At 44.4% G+C, this 17,077-nt stretch overlaps 1 protein-coding gene across 3 annotated transcripts in view; it reads left to right on the forward strand.

Annotated features, from left to right (window-relative positions):
• nsd2 (nuclear receptor binding SET domain protein 2) overlaps positions 1–17,077 on the forward strand; it is a 66,566-nt gene that overhangs the window by 40,740 nt on the left and 8,749 nt on the right. For all 3 annotated transcript variants that reach the window (XM_045723823.2, XM_045723822.2, XM_082955833.1), the window contains 7 exons: positions 3,349–3,528; positions 3,898–4,054; positions 5,702–5,904; positions 6,845–6,948; positions 9,549–9,818; positions 15,097–15,213; positions 16,754–16,895. In XM_045723823.2, coding sequence (XP_045579779.2) covers positions 3,349–3,528; positions 3,898–4,054; positions 5,702–5,904; positions 6,845–6,948; positions 9,549–9,818; positions 15,097–15,213; positions 16,754–16,895 — 1,173 coding nt within the window. The remainder of the gene's footprint in view (positions 1–3,348; positions 3,529–3,897; positions 4,055–5,701; positions 5,905–6,844; positions 6,949–9,548; positions 9,819–15,096; positions 15,214–16,753; positions 16,896–17,077) is intronic.

Genomic DNA, 17,077 nt, shown 5'->3' on the forward strand with positions numbered 1-17,077 from the left:
TCAGACCGTATACCAAAACATTTATTTTTACTGCTCTAATTATGTTAACCACTTTATAATGGCAATAAGGCACCTCCGCGTTACGTCATGCTTAAGAACAGCCCTTAGCCGTGGTATATTAGCCATATACCACACCCCCTCGGGCCTTATTGCTTAACTTCTTGTGGATTAGTGGGACGCTACCGTCCCATTTCGACAATTTCCGGTGAAATTGCAGAGCGCCAAATTCAAATTAAATTATTATAAAAATTTTACTTTCATGGAATCACAAGTGCAATACATCAAAATAAAGCTGAATTTGTTGTTAATCCAGCTGCCGTGTCAGATTTCAAAAAGGCTTGACGGCGAAAGCAAACCATGCGATTATCTGAGGACAGCACCCAGCCGCATAACAAATCATTTTCAACCAGGGAGTTGCAACATGAAAGTCAGAAATGGCGATATAATATATGCCTTAACTTTGAAGATCTTCTGTTGGCACTCCAAAATGTCCCAGTTACATTACAAATGGTCCTTTTGTTCGATAATGTCCTTCTTTATATCCATAAAAACTCAATTTAGCTGGCACGCTTGTCAAGTACGAAGAAGAAAAAAAAAATGTATGAAATGAAATGTATGCATTCACTACTGTAAGTCGCTCTGGATAAGAGCGTCTGCTAAATGACTAAAATGTAAATGTAAAAAATGTCAATAATCAACTCGGTTTCCCTCCTTCAAAATGCATACAAAATGAATCCCAAATGTTACCAATAAACTTATCCAAACAAGTCAATCAACGTTTATAATCAAACAATAGGTACCCTAATACGCAAATAAACTATAAAATTTAAGACGGAGAATCGTTATTGTCTTTACCGGAGAAAAATACCAAAGAACACGCTCTCATTCACGCGCTTGGAAACACTACAGCCAAAATGGGAGCCACCTAGAAAAACTACATTTTCTGGCAAATTTTTCCAAAAACCAGCCTGAAACTCTTTCTAAAGACTGTTGACATCTAGTGGAAGCCCTAGGAACTGCAATCGGGCACAATTTTGCGCTATTATAAAAGTGCCAGCCATTGATATCAGTGGTAGGATGAATTTCTTTGGGTGGGGATGGTTTGTCCTCGGGGTTTCGCCTGCCATTTCAGTTCTGTTATACTCATAGACATTATTTTAAGTTTTAGAAACTTTAGTGTTTTCTATCCAAATCTACCAATTATATGCATATCCTAGCTTCTGGGCCTGAGTAGCAGGCAGTTTGCTTTGGGCACGCTTTTCATCCGGACGTCAAAATACCACCCCCTATCCCAAAGAAGTTAAAGATACCACATGAACATTTGACTAGTTGTCTGAGGTTTGTCTCCCGGTGTATTGTAGGTCAGGTGTGTTAATATACTGCTCAAAAAAATAAAGGGAACACTTAAACAACACAATGTAACTCCAAGTCAATCACACTTCTGTGAAATCAAACTGTCCACTTAGGAAGCAACACTGATTGACAATACATTTCACATGCTGTTGTACAAATGGAATAGACAACAGGTGGAAATTATAGGCAATAAGCAAGACACCCCCAATAAAGGAGTGGTTCAGCAGGTGGTGACCACAGACCACTTCTCAGTTCTTATGCTTCCTGGCTGATGTTTTGGTCACTTTTGAATGCTGGCGGTGCTTTCACTCTAGTGGTAGCATGAGACGGAGTCTACAACCCACACAAGTGGCTCAGGTAGTGCAGCTCATCCAGGATGGCACATCAATGCGAGCTGTGGCAAGAAGGTTTGCTGTGTCTGTCAGCGTAGTGTCCAGAGCATGGAGGCGCTACCAGGAGACAGGCCAGTACATCAGGAAACGTGGAGGAGGCCGTAGGAGGGCAACAACCCAGCAGCAGGACCGCTACCTCCGCCTTTGTGCAAGGAGGAGCAGGAGGAGCACTGCCAGAGCCCTGCAAAATGACCTCCAGCAGGCCACAAATGTGCATGTGTCTGCTCAAACGGTCAGAAACAGACTCCATGAGGGTGGTATGAGGGCCTGACGTCCACAGGTGGGGGTTGTGCTTAGAGCCCAACACCGTGCAGGACGTTTGGCATTTGCCAGAGAACACCAAGATTGGCAAATTCGCCACTGGCGCCCTGTGCTCTTCACAGATGAAAGCAGGTTCACACTGAGCACGTGACAGACGTGACAGAGTCTGGAGACGCCGTGGAGAACGTTCTGCTGCCTGCAACATCCTCCAGCATGACCGGTTTGGCGGTGGGTCAGTCATGGTGTGGGGTGGCATTTCTTTGGGGGGCCACACAGCCCTCCATGCGCTCGCCAGAGGTAGCCTGACTGCCATTAGGTACCGAGATGAGATCCTCAGACCCCTTGTGAGACCATATGCTGGTGCGGTTGGCCCTGGGTTCCTCCTAATGCAAGACAATGCTAGACCTCATGTGGCTGGAGTGTGTCAGCAGTTCCTGCAAGAGGAAGGCATTGATGCTATGGACTGGCCCGCCCGTTCCCCAGACCTGAATCCAATTGAGCACATCTGGGACATCATGTCTCGCTCCATCCACCAACGCCACGTTGCACCACAGACTGTCCAGGAGTTGGCGGATGCTTTAGTCCAGGTCTGGGAGGAGATCCCTCAGGAGACCATCCGCCACCTTATCAGGAGCATGCCCAGGCGTTGTAGGGAGGTCATACAGGCACGTGGAGGCCACACACACTACTGAGCCTCATTTTGACTTGTTTTAAGGACATTACATCAAAGTTGGATCAGCCTGTAGTGTGGTTTTCTACTTTAATTTTGAGTGTGACTCCAAATCCAGACCTCCATGGGTTGATAAATTGGATTTCCATTGATTATTTTTGTGTGATTCTGTTGTCAGCGCATTCAACTATGTAAAGAAAAAAGTATTTAATAACATTATTTCTTTCATTCAGATCTAGGATGTGTTGTTTAAGTGTTCCCTTTATTTTTTTGAGCAGTGTATAATGTTGTATTGTAGGTCAGGTGTGTTAATATAATGTTGTATTGTAGGTCAGGTGTGTTAATGTTGTATTATCGTTCAGGTGTGTTAATGTTGTATTATAGGTCAGGTGTGTTAATATCATGTTGTATTGTAGGTCAGGTGTGTTAATATCGTGGTGTATTATCGGTCAGGTGTGTTAATATCGTGGTGTATTATAGGTCAGGTGTGTTAATATCGTGGTGTATTATCGGTCAGGTGTGTTAATATCGTGGTGTATTATCGGTCAGGTGTGTTAATATCGTGGTGTATTATCGGTCAGGTGTGTTAATATCGTGGTGTATTATAGGTCAGGTGTGTTAATATCGTGGTGTATTGTAGGTCAGGTGTGTTAATATAACGGTGTATTGTAGGTAAGCTGATGCGGTGCCTGCGATGCCCGGTGGCGTACCATACAGGAGAGGTCTGTGTTGCGGCTGGCAGTGAGATGTTGACCCCCACCACCATTATCTGCACCAACCACTTCTCACCCCAGAAGGGCTACAGCCACCACTCGCATGTCAACGTCAGCTGGTGCTTCGTCTGCTCCAAAGGTCAGTATCTCCTCCTCTATCAGACGCACTACTACACAGATACACTACTACACAGATGCACTACTACACAGATGCACTACTAACTACTACACAGATGCACTACTACTACAGATGCACTACTAACTACTACACAGATGCACTACTACACAGATGCACTACTAACTACTACACAGATGCACTACTACACAGATGCACTACTAACTACTACACAGATGCACTACTACACAGATGCACTACTACACAAGGTCAGAATCTGCTCCTCTGTAGGACGGCAGTAATATTGATGCATTGAAGACTGCTGCTGGAATCCAAGCAGGAGAACGTGTTGCCTCGTGCACTAAGTCAGATACTGTCGGTGTCGTCCTTTAGGTGGCCAGCTCCTGTGCTGTGAGTCGTGTCCAGCAGCGTTCCATCCAGACTGTCTGAACATCGCCATGCCGGACGGCAGCTGGTTCTGTAATGACTGCCGGGCCGGAAAGAAACCCAAATACAGAGACATCATCTGGGTCAAACTGGGCATCTACAGGTCAGTACAGGGACCTGGCCAACTACGGGTCAGTACAGGGACATGGTCAGTCGGTTACTGTTACGGCCAGGTTCTAGTGCTGACAGTATGTTTGTAGGAAGGTTTCTCAGGCCAGGTTCTAGTGCTGACAGTATGTTTGTGGGAAGGTTTCTCAGGCCAGGTTCTAGTGCTGACAGTATGTTTGTGGGAAGGTTTCTCAGGCCAGGTTCTAGTGCTGACAGTATGTTTGTGGGAAGGTTTCTCAGGCCAGGTTCTAGTGCTGACAGTATGTTTGTGGGAAGGTTTCTCAGGCCAGGTTCTAGTGCTGACAGTATGTTTGTGGGAAGGTTTCTCAGGCCAGGTTCTAGTGCTGACAGTATGTTTGTGGGAAGGTTTCTCAGGCCAGGTTCTAGTGCTGACAGTATGTTTGTGGGAAGGTTTCTCAGGCCAGGTTCTAGTGCTGACAGTATGTTTGTGGGAAGGTTTCTCAGGCCAGGTTCTAGTGCTGACAGTATGTTTGTGGGAAGGTTTCTCAGGCCAGGTTCTAGTGCTGACAGTATGTTTGTGGGAAGGTTTCTCAGGCCAGGTTCTAGTGCTGACAGTATGTTTGTGGGAAGGTTTCTCAGGCCAGGTTCTAGTGCTGACAGTATGTTTGTGGGAAGGTTTCTCAGGCCAGGTTCTTTGTTTATGAGCTAGAACACCGTGGGAAGTAGGGATGCACCGATATGTCATTTTTGGCTGATACCGATATCCAATATTTTCCTTGCCAAAAAAAAAACGATACCGATACCCATGATCGATGAACATCAAGGCTTTTAGAGAAACTTTTGTAATCCTTCCCAGCTTTATGCAAGTCAACAATTCTTAATCTTAGGTCTTCTAAGATCTCTTTTGTTCGAGGCATGGCTCACATTAGGCAATGCTTCTTGTGAATAGCAAACTCACATTTTGTGAGTGTTTTTTATAGGGCAGGACAGCTCTAACCAACATCTCCAAACTCATCTCATTGATTGGACTCCAGGTTAGCTGAGTTCTGGCTCCAATTAGCTTTTGAAAAAGTAATTAGCCTAGGGGTTCACATACTTTTTCCAACCTACACTGTGAATGTTTAAAATAACTATTCAATATAGGCCGGAAAAATACTATTGTTGTGACTTAGAGGAAGATCAGATCACATTTTTTGACCAATTTATGTAGAAATCCAGGTAATTCCAAAGGGTTCACATACTTTCTCTTGCAACTGTATGTAGAACTTTAAGCTGGAGTGCCTGTCTTAGCAACACAAAAAATCATTTATTTCTGGTCGTTAGCATTTTTAGCTAGCAGCCTCAATGGAAATTCGCTATTACTTATGCTAATTTGGTTAGCATACTAGCATACTAAACCGGTAATGCCATAAATCCTGGGGTGAGAGAAGGACGGTATGACGATATGAAAATCTGGATACCACCCAACTGTGTGTGTGTGTGTTTTAGAATACTGTGTGTGTGTGTGTGTGTGTGTGTTTTAGAATACTGTGTTTGTGTTTTAGAATACTGTGTGTGTTTTAGAATACTGTGTGTGTGTGTGTGTGTGTGTGTGTGTGTGTGTGTGTGTGTGTGTGTGTGTGTGTGTGTGTGTGTGTGTGTGTGTGTTAGAACACTGTTTCATTTCCCTTGTTATGTCCAGATGGTGGCCTGCAGAGATCCAGCACCCCCGGAACGTCCCCACCAACATCCAGAACCTTCGCCACAAAATCGGAGAGTTCCCAGTCTTCTTCTTCGGTTCTAAGGACTACTTCTGGACGCACCAGGGTCGAGTTTTCCCCTACATGGAGGGAGACAGGGGCAGCAGGGTCCAGAAGACTGGGATAGGGAAGGTCTTCAAGAACGGTAAACTCACCCATGGAATATTCAGCAGCCCACTGTCCTTTCTTGGACAAGATAGTCTTCTAAGAACTTAACAATTGTTGACACTAACTCTCTAAGGCTAAAATTAGAATAATTATTTGATAATCAATTGGAGTTCTTTCCAAGAATAACAAGATAAACACAATTGATCAACACTCATCAAAATAATGAGAATAATCATGAAATGGAAGATAAGACCTGCAGATCCTGAACATTAAATGTAATACAGTCTGTGATCAGTCTGTTGTAGCTTGTCCTGAGTTGGTGTCCTTATGCTTGTTGCTCTAATCTGTTGGCTCCTTGCTTGAGTTTCAGAGGCTAAGCTCTAACTGTTTCCTTCTATCCTTGAAGAAGGTGATCTGTAGTGTACCGTTCAGGTTACACTAGCTCTTAAGGTTTTATGCCTTCTTCTGAGATTTTTTTCTGAGTCTGTTTAGTGCATGGGCACTTCCGTCCCAATTTCTGTACTCGATTACAGGTACTATTCCCTAAAAGGTACTTTTTCCATAATTTATCAAATTACAATTTCTGGACATTTTAAAGGCGAAGATCCAGGCCCTGTAGACGGGTTTCTGGAGATGGAGAAGCTTCTCCCTCCTTTGTGTCCAGAGTTGAGAGGTCCAGCAGGAGGTCCAGCAGGATAAGAGGCTGAGATAGGGTGGGGGAGACAGCAGTCCTGTGAGGTCACATGGCATTGCCCCTAGGTGTGAACGGACACTTTTATGACCCTTTGTCTTGGAGAAAAAGCTAGGAGGAACTCAGTAGTCCATAACAGTTCAGTGTTTTAGACAGTAAAAGAATGCTCCACATATTACATTAAAACGAAACGTCGCTGCACTACCGATCATTGTCTTTTGTTCATATAATGCCTGTTATAGTATCACTTAAGACAACTGACGATAACAGTAATCTGTCTCTCCAGCGCTGTTGGAGGCAGAGGAGCGCTTCAAGGAGATCAAGATGGAACGGGAGGCCAAGGAGACGCAGGAGAACAACAGGAAACCACCTCCGTACAAATACATCAAGGTCTGAACTCTATAAACCTAACCCTTTGTAACTGTACTCTTACTTCTGTCCTGAAACTCAGTCCATCTTAGTCCTTCAAACTCAGTCCAGGACTTTCTGACGGGCTGCCCCCAGGTGGTGAGGGTAGGAAACAACATATCCACCCCGCTGATCCTCAACACTGGGTCCCACAAGGGTGTGTTCTAAGCCCTCTCCTGTACTCCCTGTTCACCCTTGGCCATGCACGCCTCCAACTCAATCATCAAGTTTGCAGACGACACTACAGTGGTAGGCTTGATTACCAACAACGACGAGACGGCCTACAGGGAGGAGGTGAGGGCCCTCGGAGTGTGGTGTCAGGAAAATAACCTCAAACTCAACATCAACAAAACAAAGGAGAGGATCGTGGACTTCAGGAAACGGCAGAGGGAGCACCACCCCCATCCACAAAAAACGGGACAGTAGTGGAGAAGGTGGAACGTTTTAAGTTCGTCGGGCGTACACATCACGGACAAACTGAAATGGTCCACCCACACAGACAGCGTGGTGAAGAAGGCGCAACAACTTAGTCCTTCAAATTCGGTCCATCTTAGTCCTTCAAACTCGGTCCAACGTAGCCCTTCAAACGCGGTCCAACTTAGTCCTTTAACCTCTTACATCTAGACGTTCCGCTAGCGGAACACCTGCTCCAATATCCAATGATAGGCGTGGCGCGAAATACAAATTCCTCGAAAATCCGAAAACTTCAATTTTTCAAACATATGACTATTTTACAGCATTTTAAAGACAAGACTCTCGTTAATCTAACCACACTGTCCGATTTCAAAAAGGCTTTACAGCGAAAGTAAAACATTAGATTGTGTCAGCAGAGTACCCAGCCAGAAATAATCAGACACCCATTTTTCAAGCTAGCATATAATGTCACAAAAAACAAAACCACAGCTAAATGCAGCACTAACCTTTGATGATCTTCATCAGATGACACTCCTAGGACATTATGTTATACAATACATGCATGTTTTGTTAAATCAAGTTCATATTTATATCAAAAACCAGCTTTTTACATTAGCATGTGATGTTCAGAACTAGCATTCCCACCGAACACTTCCGGTGAATTTACTAAATTACTCACGATAAACATTCACAAAAAACATAACAATTATTTTAAGAATTATAGATACAGAACTCCTTTATGCAATCGCGGTGTCCGATTTTAAAATAGCTATTCTGAGTAGATAGCTCGCCATCTCGAGGCTAGCTATTTTGACACCCACCAAGTTTGGTACTCACAAAACTCAGATTTACTATAAGAAAAATTTGATTACCTTTGCTGTTTTTCGTCAGAATGCACTCCCAGGACTTCTACTTCAATAACAAATGTTGGTTTGGTTCCAAATAATCCATAGTTATATCCAAATAGCGGCGTTTTGTTGTGCGTTCAAGACACTATCCGAAGGGTAACGCGCCTGGCGCGTTTCGTGACAAAAAAATTCAAAATATTCCATTACCGTACTTAGAAGCATGTCAAACGCTGTTTAAAATAAATTTTTATGCGATTTTTCTCATAAAAAAGCGATAATATTCCGACCGGGAGTCGTTGTTTTCGTTCAAAGACTGAAAATTAAAACATGGAGTCGGCTCGTGCACGCGCGCACCAGTCTCATTGTTCTCAGATCGACCACTTACCAAATGCGCTACTGTTTTTCAGCCATGGCCTGCAAAGTCATCCTTCAACGTTCTGGCGCCTTCTGAGAGCCTATGTGAGCGTTAGAAAATGTCACGTTACAGCAGAGATCCCCTGTTTTGGATAGAGATGATCAAGAAGGCCAAGAAATGGTCAGAGAGGGCGCTTCCTGTTTGGAATCTTCTCAGGTTTTGGCCTGCCAAATGAGTTCTGTTATACTCACAGACACCATTCAAACAGTTTTAGAAACTTTGGAGTGTTTTCTATCCAAAGCTAATAATTATATGCATATTCTAGTTTCTGGGCAGGAGTAATAATCAGATTAAATCGGGTACGTTTTTTATCCGGCCGTGAAAATACTGCCCCCTATCCATAACAAGTTAAACGTGGTCCACCTTAGTCCTGCAGCCCATTAGGAGATGGCGTTCTTCATTTCACCTGTCACAATTTTTTATTATGAAGCTTACCTGTATTACTCAGTCACAAAGTGTTTGTTTTAAAGCACACAACGACGAGACCGGAGACTTGTGAATCATTCACTGTTGTGCAGCACACGCCAGGTGATCTAGTTACAGTATGGAATTCACAACGTTTTGTGAATTTGTTTGCCAGTTAGATATCTGATAACTATTAAGTTAACTGTCTAAAATGTGCTAAATGCTCTGCAATTGTGCATTTGGTTTGCTAATTTAGTAGCTAATTAGCTAAATGGGTAGCTGCTTCCAAAATCAAGCTGCACTTCGTAACAGAGAATCCCCTGGATCAAGTGCTGTCTAATATTTGTTTTGTGTGTGCAGCAAACTGTGAGCAGTCCTTCAAATGTGTTTCATCTGAGTCCTCCAAACTCGGTTCAACTTATTCCTTCAAACTCAGTCCTTCGTCCACCTTTGTCCAGTTTGATATTTGTAATGTATTTTCTCCCCTGTATGTTCTGCAGATCAACAAGCCCTGTGGCCGGGTGCAAGTCTACACAGCCGACGTGTCAGAGATCCCCAAGTGTAACTGTAAGCCCACGGATGAGAAGCCGTGTGGGTTTGAGTCAGAATGCCTGAACAGGATGTTGATGTACGAGTGCCACCCTCAGGTCTGTCCCAACGCAGAGCGATGCTGCAACCAGGACTTCACCAAGAGACACTACCCAGAGACTAAGATCGTCAAGACTGCTGGCAAGGGCTGGGGTCTGGTGGCGCTACAGGATATTAAGAAGGTGTGTGTGTGTATGTGTATATACAGTCTACATACACCTTAGCCAAATACATTTAAACTCAGTTTTCACAATTCCTGACATTTAATCCTAGTAAAAATTCACTGTCTTAGGTCAGTTAGGATCACCACTTTATTTTAAGAATGTCAGAATAATAGTAGAGAGAATGATTTATTTCAGCTTTTATTTCTTTCATCACATTCCCAGTGGGTCAGAAGTTTACATACTCAATTAGTATTTGGTAGCATTGCCTTTAAATTGTTTAACTTGGGTCAAATGTTTCGGGTAGCCTTCCACAAGCTTCCCACAATAAGTTGGGTGAATTGTAGCCCATTCCTCCTGACAGAGCTTGTGTAACTGAGTCAGGTTTGTAGGCCTCCTTGCTCGCACAAGCTTTTTCAGATCTGCGCACAAATGTTCTATAGGATTGAGGTCAGGGCTTTGTGATGGCCACTCCAATACCTTGACTTTGTTGTCCTTAAGCCATTTTGCCACAACTTTGAGAGTATGCTTGGGGTCATTGTCCATTTGGAAGACCCATTTGCGACCAAGCTTTAACTTCCTGACTGATGTCTTGAGCTGTTGCTTCAATATATCCACATAATTTTCCGTCCACATGATGCCATCTATTTTGTGAAGTGCACCAGTCCCTCCTGCAGCAAAGCACCCCCACAACATGATGCTGCCACCCCCGTGCTTCATGATTGGGATGGTGTTCTTCGGCTTGCAAGCATCCCCTTTTTTCCTCATAACATAACGATGGTCATTATGGCTAAACAGTTCTATTTTTGTTTCATCAGACCAGAGGACATTTCTCCAAAAAGTACGACCTTTGTCCCCATGTGCAGTTGCAAACCGTTGTCTGGCTTTTTTATGGCGGTTTTGGAGCAGTGGCTTCTTCCTTGCTGGCGGCCTTTCAGGTTTACTGTGGATATAGATACTTTTGTACCTGTTTCCTCCAGCATCTTCACAAGGTCCTTTGCTGTTGTTCTGGGATTGATTTTTACTTTTCTCACCAAAGTACGTTCATCTCTAGGAGACAGAACGCGTCTCCTTCCTGAGCAGTATGATGGCTGTGTGGTCCCATGGTGTTTATACTTGCGTACTATTGTTTGTACAGATGAACGTGGTACTTGGCATTTGGAAATTGCTCCCAAGGATGAACCAGACTTGTGGAGGTCTACAATTTTTTTTGAGGCCTTGGCTGATTTGTTTTGATTTTCCCATAATGTCAAGCAAATAGTCACTGAGTTTGAAGGTAGTCCTTGAAATACATCCACAGGTACACCTCCAATAGGCTAATTTACATCATTTGAGTCAATCAGAAGCCTCTAAAGCCATGACATCATTTTCTGGAATTTTCCAAGCTGTTTAAAGGCACAGTCAACTTAATGTATGTAAACTTCTGACCCACTGGAATTGTGATACAGTGAATTATAAGTTTGTAAACAATTGTTGGAAAAATTACTTGTGTCATGCACAAAATAGATTTCCTAACTGACTTGTCAGAACTATAGTTTGTTAACAACAAATTTGTGGAGTGGTTGAAAAAACGAGTTTTAATGAGTCCAACCTAAGTGTATGTAAACTTCCGACTTCAACTGTACATCTCGTCTCTTTATGCAAACTGGAAACCACACATACTGAGGCCGCATTTATTGTAGCTGGGGATTTTAACAAAGCAAATTTGAGGAAAACGCTACCAAAGTTCTATCAACACTGACTGTAGTACTCGCTCGGGTGAAACACTGGACCACTGCTACTACCCCTTTCGAAATGCCTACAAGGCCCTCCCCCGCCCTACCTTCGGCAAATCAGATCACGACTCCATTTTACTCCTCCCTTCCTATAGGCAAAAAATCAAACAGGAAGCACCCATGCTAATATCTTTTCAACATTAATCTGACCAATCAGAATCCATGCTGCAAGATCATTTTAATCACACGGACTGGGATATGTTCCGGGTAGCCTGGGAGAATAACATTGACGTATTCACAGACACGGTGACTGAGTATATCAGGAAGTGTATAGGGGATGTTGTTCCCACTGTGACTATTAAAATCTACCGAAAGCAGGAACTGAAATCACGAACCACCACGGCAAGATGCCTGGGAATATGGTTGAATACAAACAGAGTAGGTATTCCCTCCGTAAGGCAATCAAACAGGCAAAATGTCAGTACAGAGACAAAGTGGAGTTGCAATTCAACGGCTCAGACACGAGACATATGTCTATGCAGGGTCTACAGACAACCATGGATTACAAAGGGGAAACCAGCCACGTTGCAAACACCGTCTTGCTCCCAGACAAGCTAAACACCTAAGCCAGCTTTGAGGATAACACAGTGCCACCGACACGGCCAGCCCCCAAGGACTGTGGGCTTTCGTTCTCCGTGGCCGACGTGAGTAAGACATTTAAGTGTGTTAACCCTCGCAAGGCTGCCGGCACAGATGGCAACCCTAGCCGTGTCCTCAGAGCATGCGCAGACCAGCTGACTGGAGTGTTTACGGACATATTCAATCTCTCCCTATCCCAGTCTGCTGTCCCCACTTGCTTCAAGATGTCCACCAATGTTCCTGTACCCAAGAAAGCAAATGTAGTGGAACTAAATTACTATCACCCAGTAGCACTCACTTCTTTCATCATGAAGTGCTTTGAGAGGCTAGTTAAGGATCATATCACTTCTACCTTACCTACCAGACAAGCAAAATGCCTTTTATGCTCACTTCGAGGCAAGCAACACTGAAGCATGCACCAGCTGTTCTTGATGACTGTATGATACCGCTCTCGGTATCCGATGTGAGGAAGACCTTTAAACAGGTCAACGTTCACAAAGCCCCGGGGCCAGATGGATTACCAGAACGTGTACTCAAAGCATGCGCAGACCAATTGGCAAGTGTCTTCACTGACATTTTCAACCTCTCCCTGACCGAGTCTGTAATACCTACATGTTTCAAGCAGACCATCATAGTCCCTGCGCCCAAGGAAGCGAAGGTAACCTGCCTTAATGATTACCGCCCCGTAGCACTCACGTTGGTAGACATGAAGTGCTTTGAAAGGCTGGTCATGGCTCACATCAACAGCATCCTCCCTGATATCCTGTACCCACTCCAATTTGCATACTGCCCCAACAGATCCACAGATCTCTCACGTCACCCCGCTCCTCCGCTCTCTCCACTGGCTTCCAGTTGAAGCTCGCATCCGCTACAAGACCATGGTGCTTGCCTACGGAGCTGTGAGGGGAACGGCACCTCCGTACCTTCAGGCTCTGATCAGGCCCTACACCCAAAAAAGGGCACTGCGTTCATCCACCTCTGGCCTGCTCTCCTCCCTACCTCTGAGGAAGCACAGTTCCCGCTCAGCCCAGTCAAAACTGTTCGCTGCTCTGGCACCCCAATGGTGGAACAAGCTCCCTCACGACGCCAGGACAGCGGAGTCAATCACCACCTTCCGGAGACACCTGAAACCCCACCTCTTTAAGGAATACCTGGGATAGGATAAAGTAATCCTTCTAACCCCCCCCCCCCCTTAAAAGATTTAGATGCACTATTGTAAAGTGGTTGTTCCACTGGATATTATAAGGTGAATGCACCAATTTGTAAGTCGCTCTGGATAAGAGCGTCTGCTAAATGTAAATGTAAATCTCAATCGCACTCCATTGCTCTTTTCCACCTGGACAAAAGGAACACCTATGTGAGAATGCTGTTCATTGACAGGCGGACCGTTAGGCTGTGGACAGGCGGACCGTTAGGCTGTGGGCAGGCGGACCGTTAGGCTGTGGGCAGGCGGACCGTTAGGCTGTGGACAGAGGGTTTCATGCGTTTTTATTTTCTAATGGTTGTCTATTTCATCTTCATCCATATCACAGCTGTCTATCTCTCCCTTAAAACTTTCCTTGTCAATTTATATGATTGGTTTAGACATTATTCTGCCCCCTGACTGAGTATAGAGAAATGTATAGTGTATCCTTGTTGCCCTGGAAGAGGTGGTCTTCACTGATATATCCCTTAAACAATGTAACTGGGAATCAAAATGGCCTGCCCGTACTGGGAATCAACATGGCCTGCCCGTACTGGGAATCAACATGGCCTACCCGTACTGGGAATCAACATGGCCTGCCCGTACTGGGAATCAACATGGCCTACCCGTACTGGGAATCAACATGGCCTACCCGTACTGGGAATCAACATGGCCTGCCCGTACTGGGAATCAACATGGCCTACCCGTACTGGGAATCAACATGGCCTGCCCGTACTGGGAATCAACATGGCCTGCGCGTACTCCTAAATTTTAAACAATAATGACTTGCCTTTTGCATCCCCCCCAATGATCCGAATGTGGAATCCGTACCGTTTCTGATTTATCATGGACAGTAATGGTTTGAGAACAGTCCAAGATTTGAAAGATACACGTTATGAGAACAGTCCAAGGTTTGAGATACACGTTATGAGAACAGTCCAAGGTTTGAGATACATGTTATGAGAACAGTCCAAGGTTTGAGATACACGTTATGAGAACAGTCCAAGGTTTGAGATACATGTTATGAGAACAGTCCAAGGTTTGAGATACACGTTATGAGAACAGTCCAAGGTTTGAGATACACGTTACCAGACTACTCGTTTTCTCTATATTTAGGTCAGCTATGCTGTCCTCTGGACTCCCTTGGGAAACCCAACTACCAAACCATCCAATGATGCAATTTATACATCTGGGCTCACAAAAGGTTGACTAATTTGACTAATTTCAGTTAAAGCCCAACACATATAAACAATAAATACACTGATTGTATAAAACATGGTTTTTAATCCTTGAGACAATTGAGACATGGATTGTGTATGTGTGCCATTCAGAGGGTTAATGGGCAAGACGAACAATTTAAGTGCCTTTGAACGGGGTGTGGTAGTAGGTGCCAGATGCAGCGGTTTGTGTCAAGAACTGCAATTTTGCTGGGTTTTTCACGCTCAACAGTTTCCTGTGAGTATCAAGAATGGTCCAATCACAATTGTGGGAAGGGGTGGTATAGGGAGGGTTTTTATGGGTTGCCTGGAGGGGCAGGATGGTGGATTGTCTGTCTGATTTGAACCCCTCACAGAAGAAAAAGGAAATAAGAAAAAGTTGGTCACCAATTTTTTTTTATCAGTGATCTGATTGGTTGATGAAGGTGTGTCGGTGATCTGATTGGTTGATGGTGTTTCAGTGATCTGATTGGGTGATGAGGGTGAATCAGTAGTCTGACTGGGTGATGCTGTATCCCTGATTTGATTGGTTGCCTCTCCTGCAGGGTGAGTTTGTGAATGAGTACATCGGAGAGCTGATCGATGAAGAGGAATGTCGCTCCAGGATCAAGTACTACCAGGAGAATGACATCACTCACTTCTACATGCTCACCATCGACAAGGTAAACTATGACATCACTCACTTCTACATGCTCACCATTGACAAGGCCGTACCCTCTGGGCTGTCATGGGGTCCAATTATTGAACTATAATGTATTGAAGGCCTACTGTAACCAGGTTTCTCCAGCACATAGAGGTCCTGTCTGCTTGTGTTGGTGTCCCTGACTGCTTGAGCCAGATGAACAGTATTGCTTTGGCGATGTTCCACCCAGGACCTCTGTGACATTACAGAAAACAAGATCTGGAGCTCTGCTTCCATATTCACAAGTCAATGAATTAGATGTTTTGAGTGTTACAGCGTTATTCATTACCATCAGCGTTAATCATCAATCAATCAAATGTATTTATAAAGCCCTTCTTACATCAGCTGATGTCACAAAGTGCTGTACAGAAACCCAGCCTTAAACCCCAAACAGCAAGCAATGCAGGTGTAGAAGCACGGTGGCTAGGAATCACCTCTTATAATGTTACTGCTGGCCTGTACACTGACCTGTTATAATGTTACTGCTGACCTGTTATAATGTTACTGCTGGCCTGTACACTGACCTGTTATAATGTTACTACTGCTGGCCTGTACACTGACCTGTTATAATGTTACTGCTGGCCTGTACACTGACCTGTTATAATGTTACCTACTGCTGGCCTGTACACTGACCTGTTATAATGTTACTACTGCTGGCCTGTACACTGACCTGTTATAATGTTACTGCTGGCCTGTACACTGACCTGTTATAATGTTACTACTGCTGGCCTGTACACTGACCTGTTATAATGTTACTGCTGGCCTGTACACTGACCTGTTATAATGTTACTACTGCTGGCCTGTACACTGACCTGTTATAATGTTACTACTGCTGGCCTGTACACTGACCTGTTATAATGTTACTGCTGGCCTGTACACTGACCTGTTATAATGTTACTACTGCTGGCCTGTACACTGACCTGTTATAATGTTACTGCTGGCCTGTACACTGACCTGTTATAATGTTACTGCTGGCCTGTACACTGACCTGTTATAATGTTACTACTGCTGGCCTGTACACTGACCTGTTATAATGTTACTACTGCTGGCCTGTACACTGACCTGTTATAATGTTACTACTGCTGGCCTGTACACTGACCTGTTATAATGTTACTGCTGGCCTGTACACTGACCTGTTATAATGTTACTACTGCTGGCCTGTACACTGACCTGTTATAATGTTACTGCTGGCCTGTACACTGACCTGTTATAATGTTACTACTGCTGGCCTGTACACTGACCTGTTATAATGTTACTACTGCTGGCCTGTACACTGACCTATTACAATGTTACTACTGCTGGCCTGTACACTGACCTGTTACAATGTTACTACTGCTGGCCTGTACACTGACCTGTTACAATGTTACTACTGCTGGCCTGTACACTGACCTGTTATAATGTTACTACTGCTGGCCTGTACACTGACCTGTTATAATGTTACTACTGCTGGCCTGTACATTGACCTGTTATAATGTTACTACTGCTGGCCTGTACACTGGACTGACCTGTTGGGATTCCAGGACCGGATCATAGACGCCGGCCCGAAAGGAAACTACTCCCGCTTCATGAACCACAGCTGCCAGCCCAACTGTGACACGCAGAAATGGACGGTGAACGGCGACACGAGAGTTGGGCTCTTCGCCGTCTGTGACATCCCTGCTGGTGAGAACCCAGACATGTCTGCTACTCTTCTCTTGTTTTATGGTTGTGTTGACTTAGTTATTTGGTGTTTTGTGGTTTAAAGGGACAGTCAGTTTGTTAATGTACCGGACGTGAGTCAGGCTCATGGTCTCGTGAGGAGGTAGCCCCTACCTGCGACTTCAAAATCACTGTCACCCTCGGCT

This window comes from Salmo salar, chromosome 09, assembly GCF_965601325.2.
Source record: "Salmo salar chromosome 09, fSalSal1, whole genome shotgun sequence".
In the NCBI taxonomy this organism is placed as follows: domain Eukaryota; kingdom Metazoa; phylum Chordata; class Actinopteri; order Salmoniformes; family Salmonidae; genus Salmo; species Salmo salar.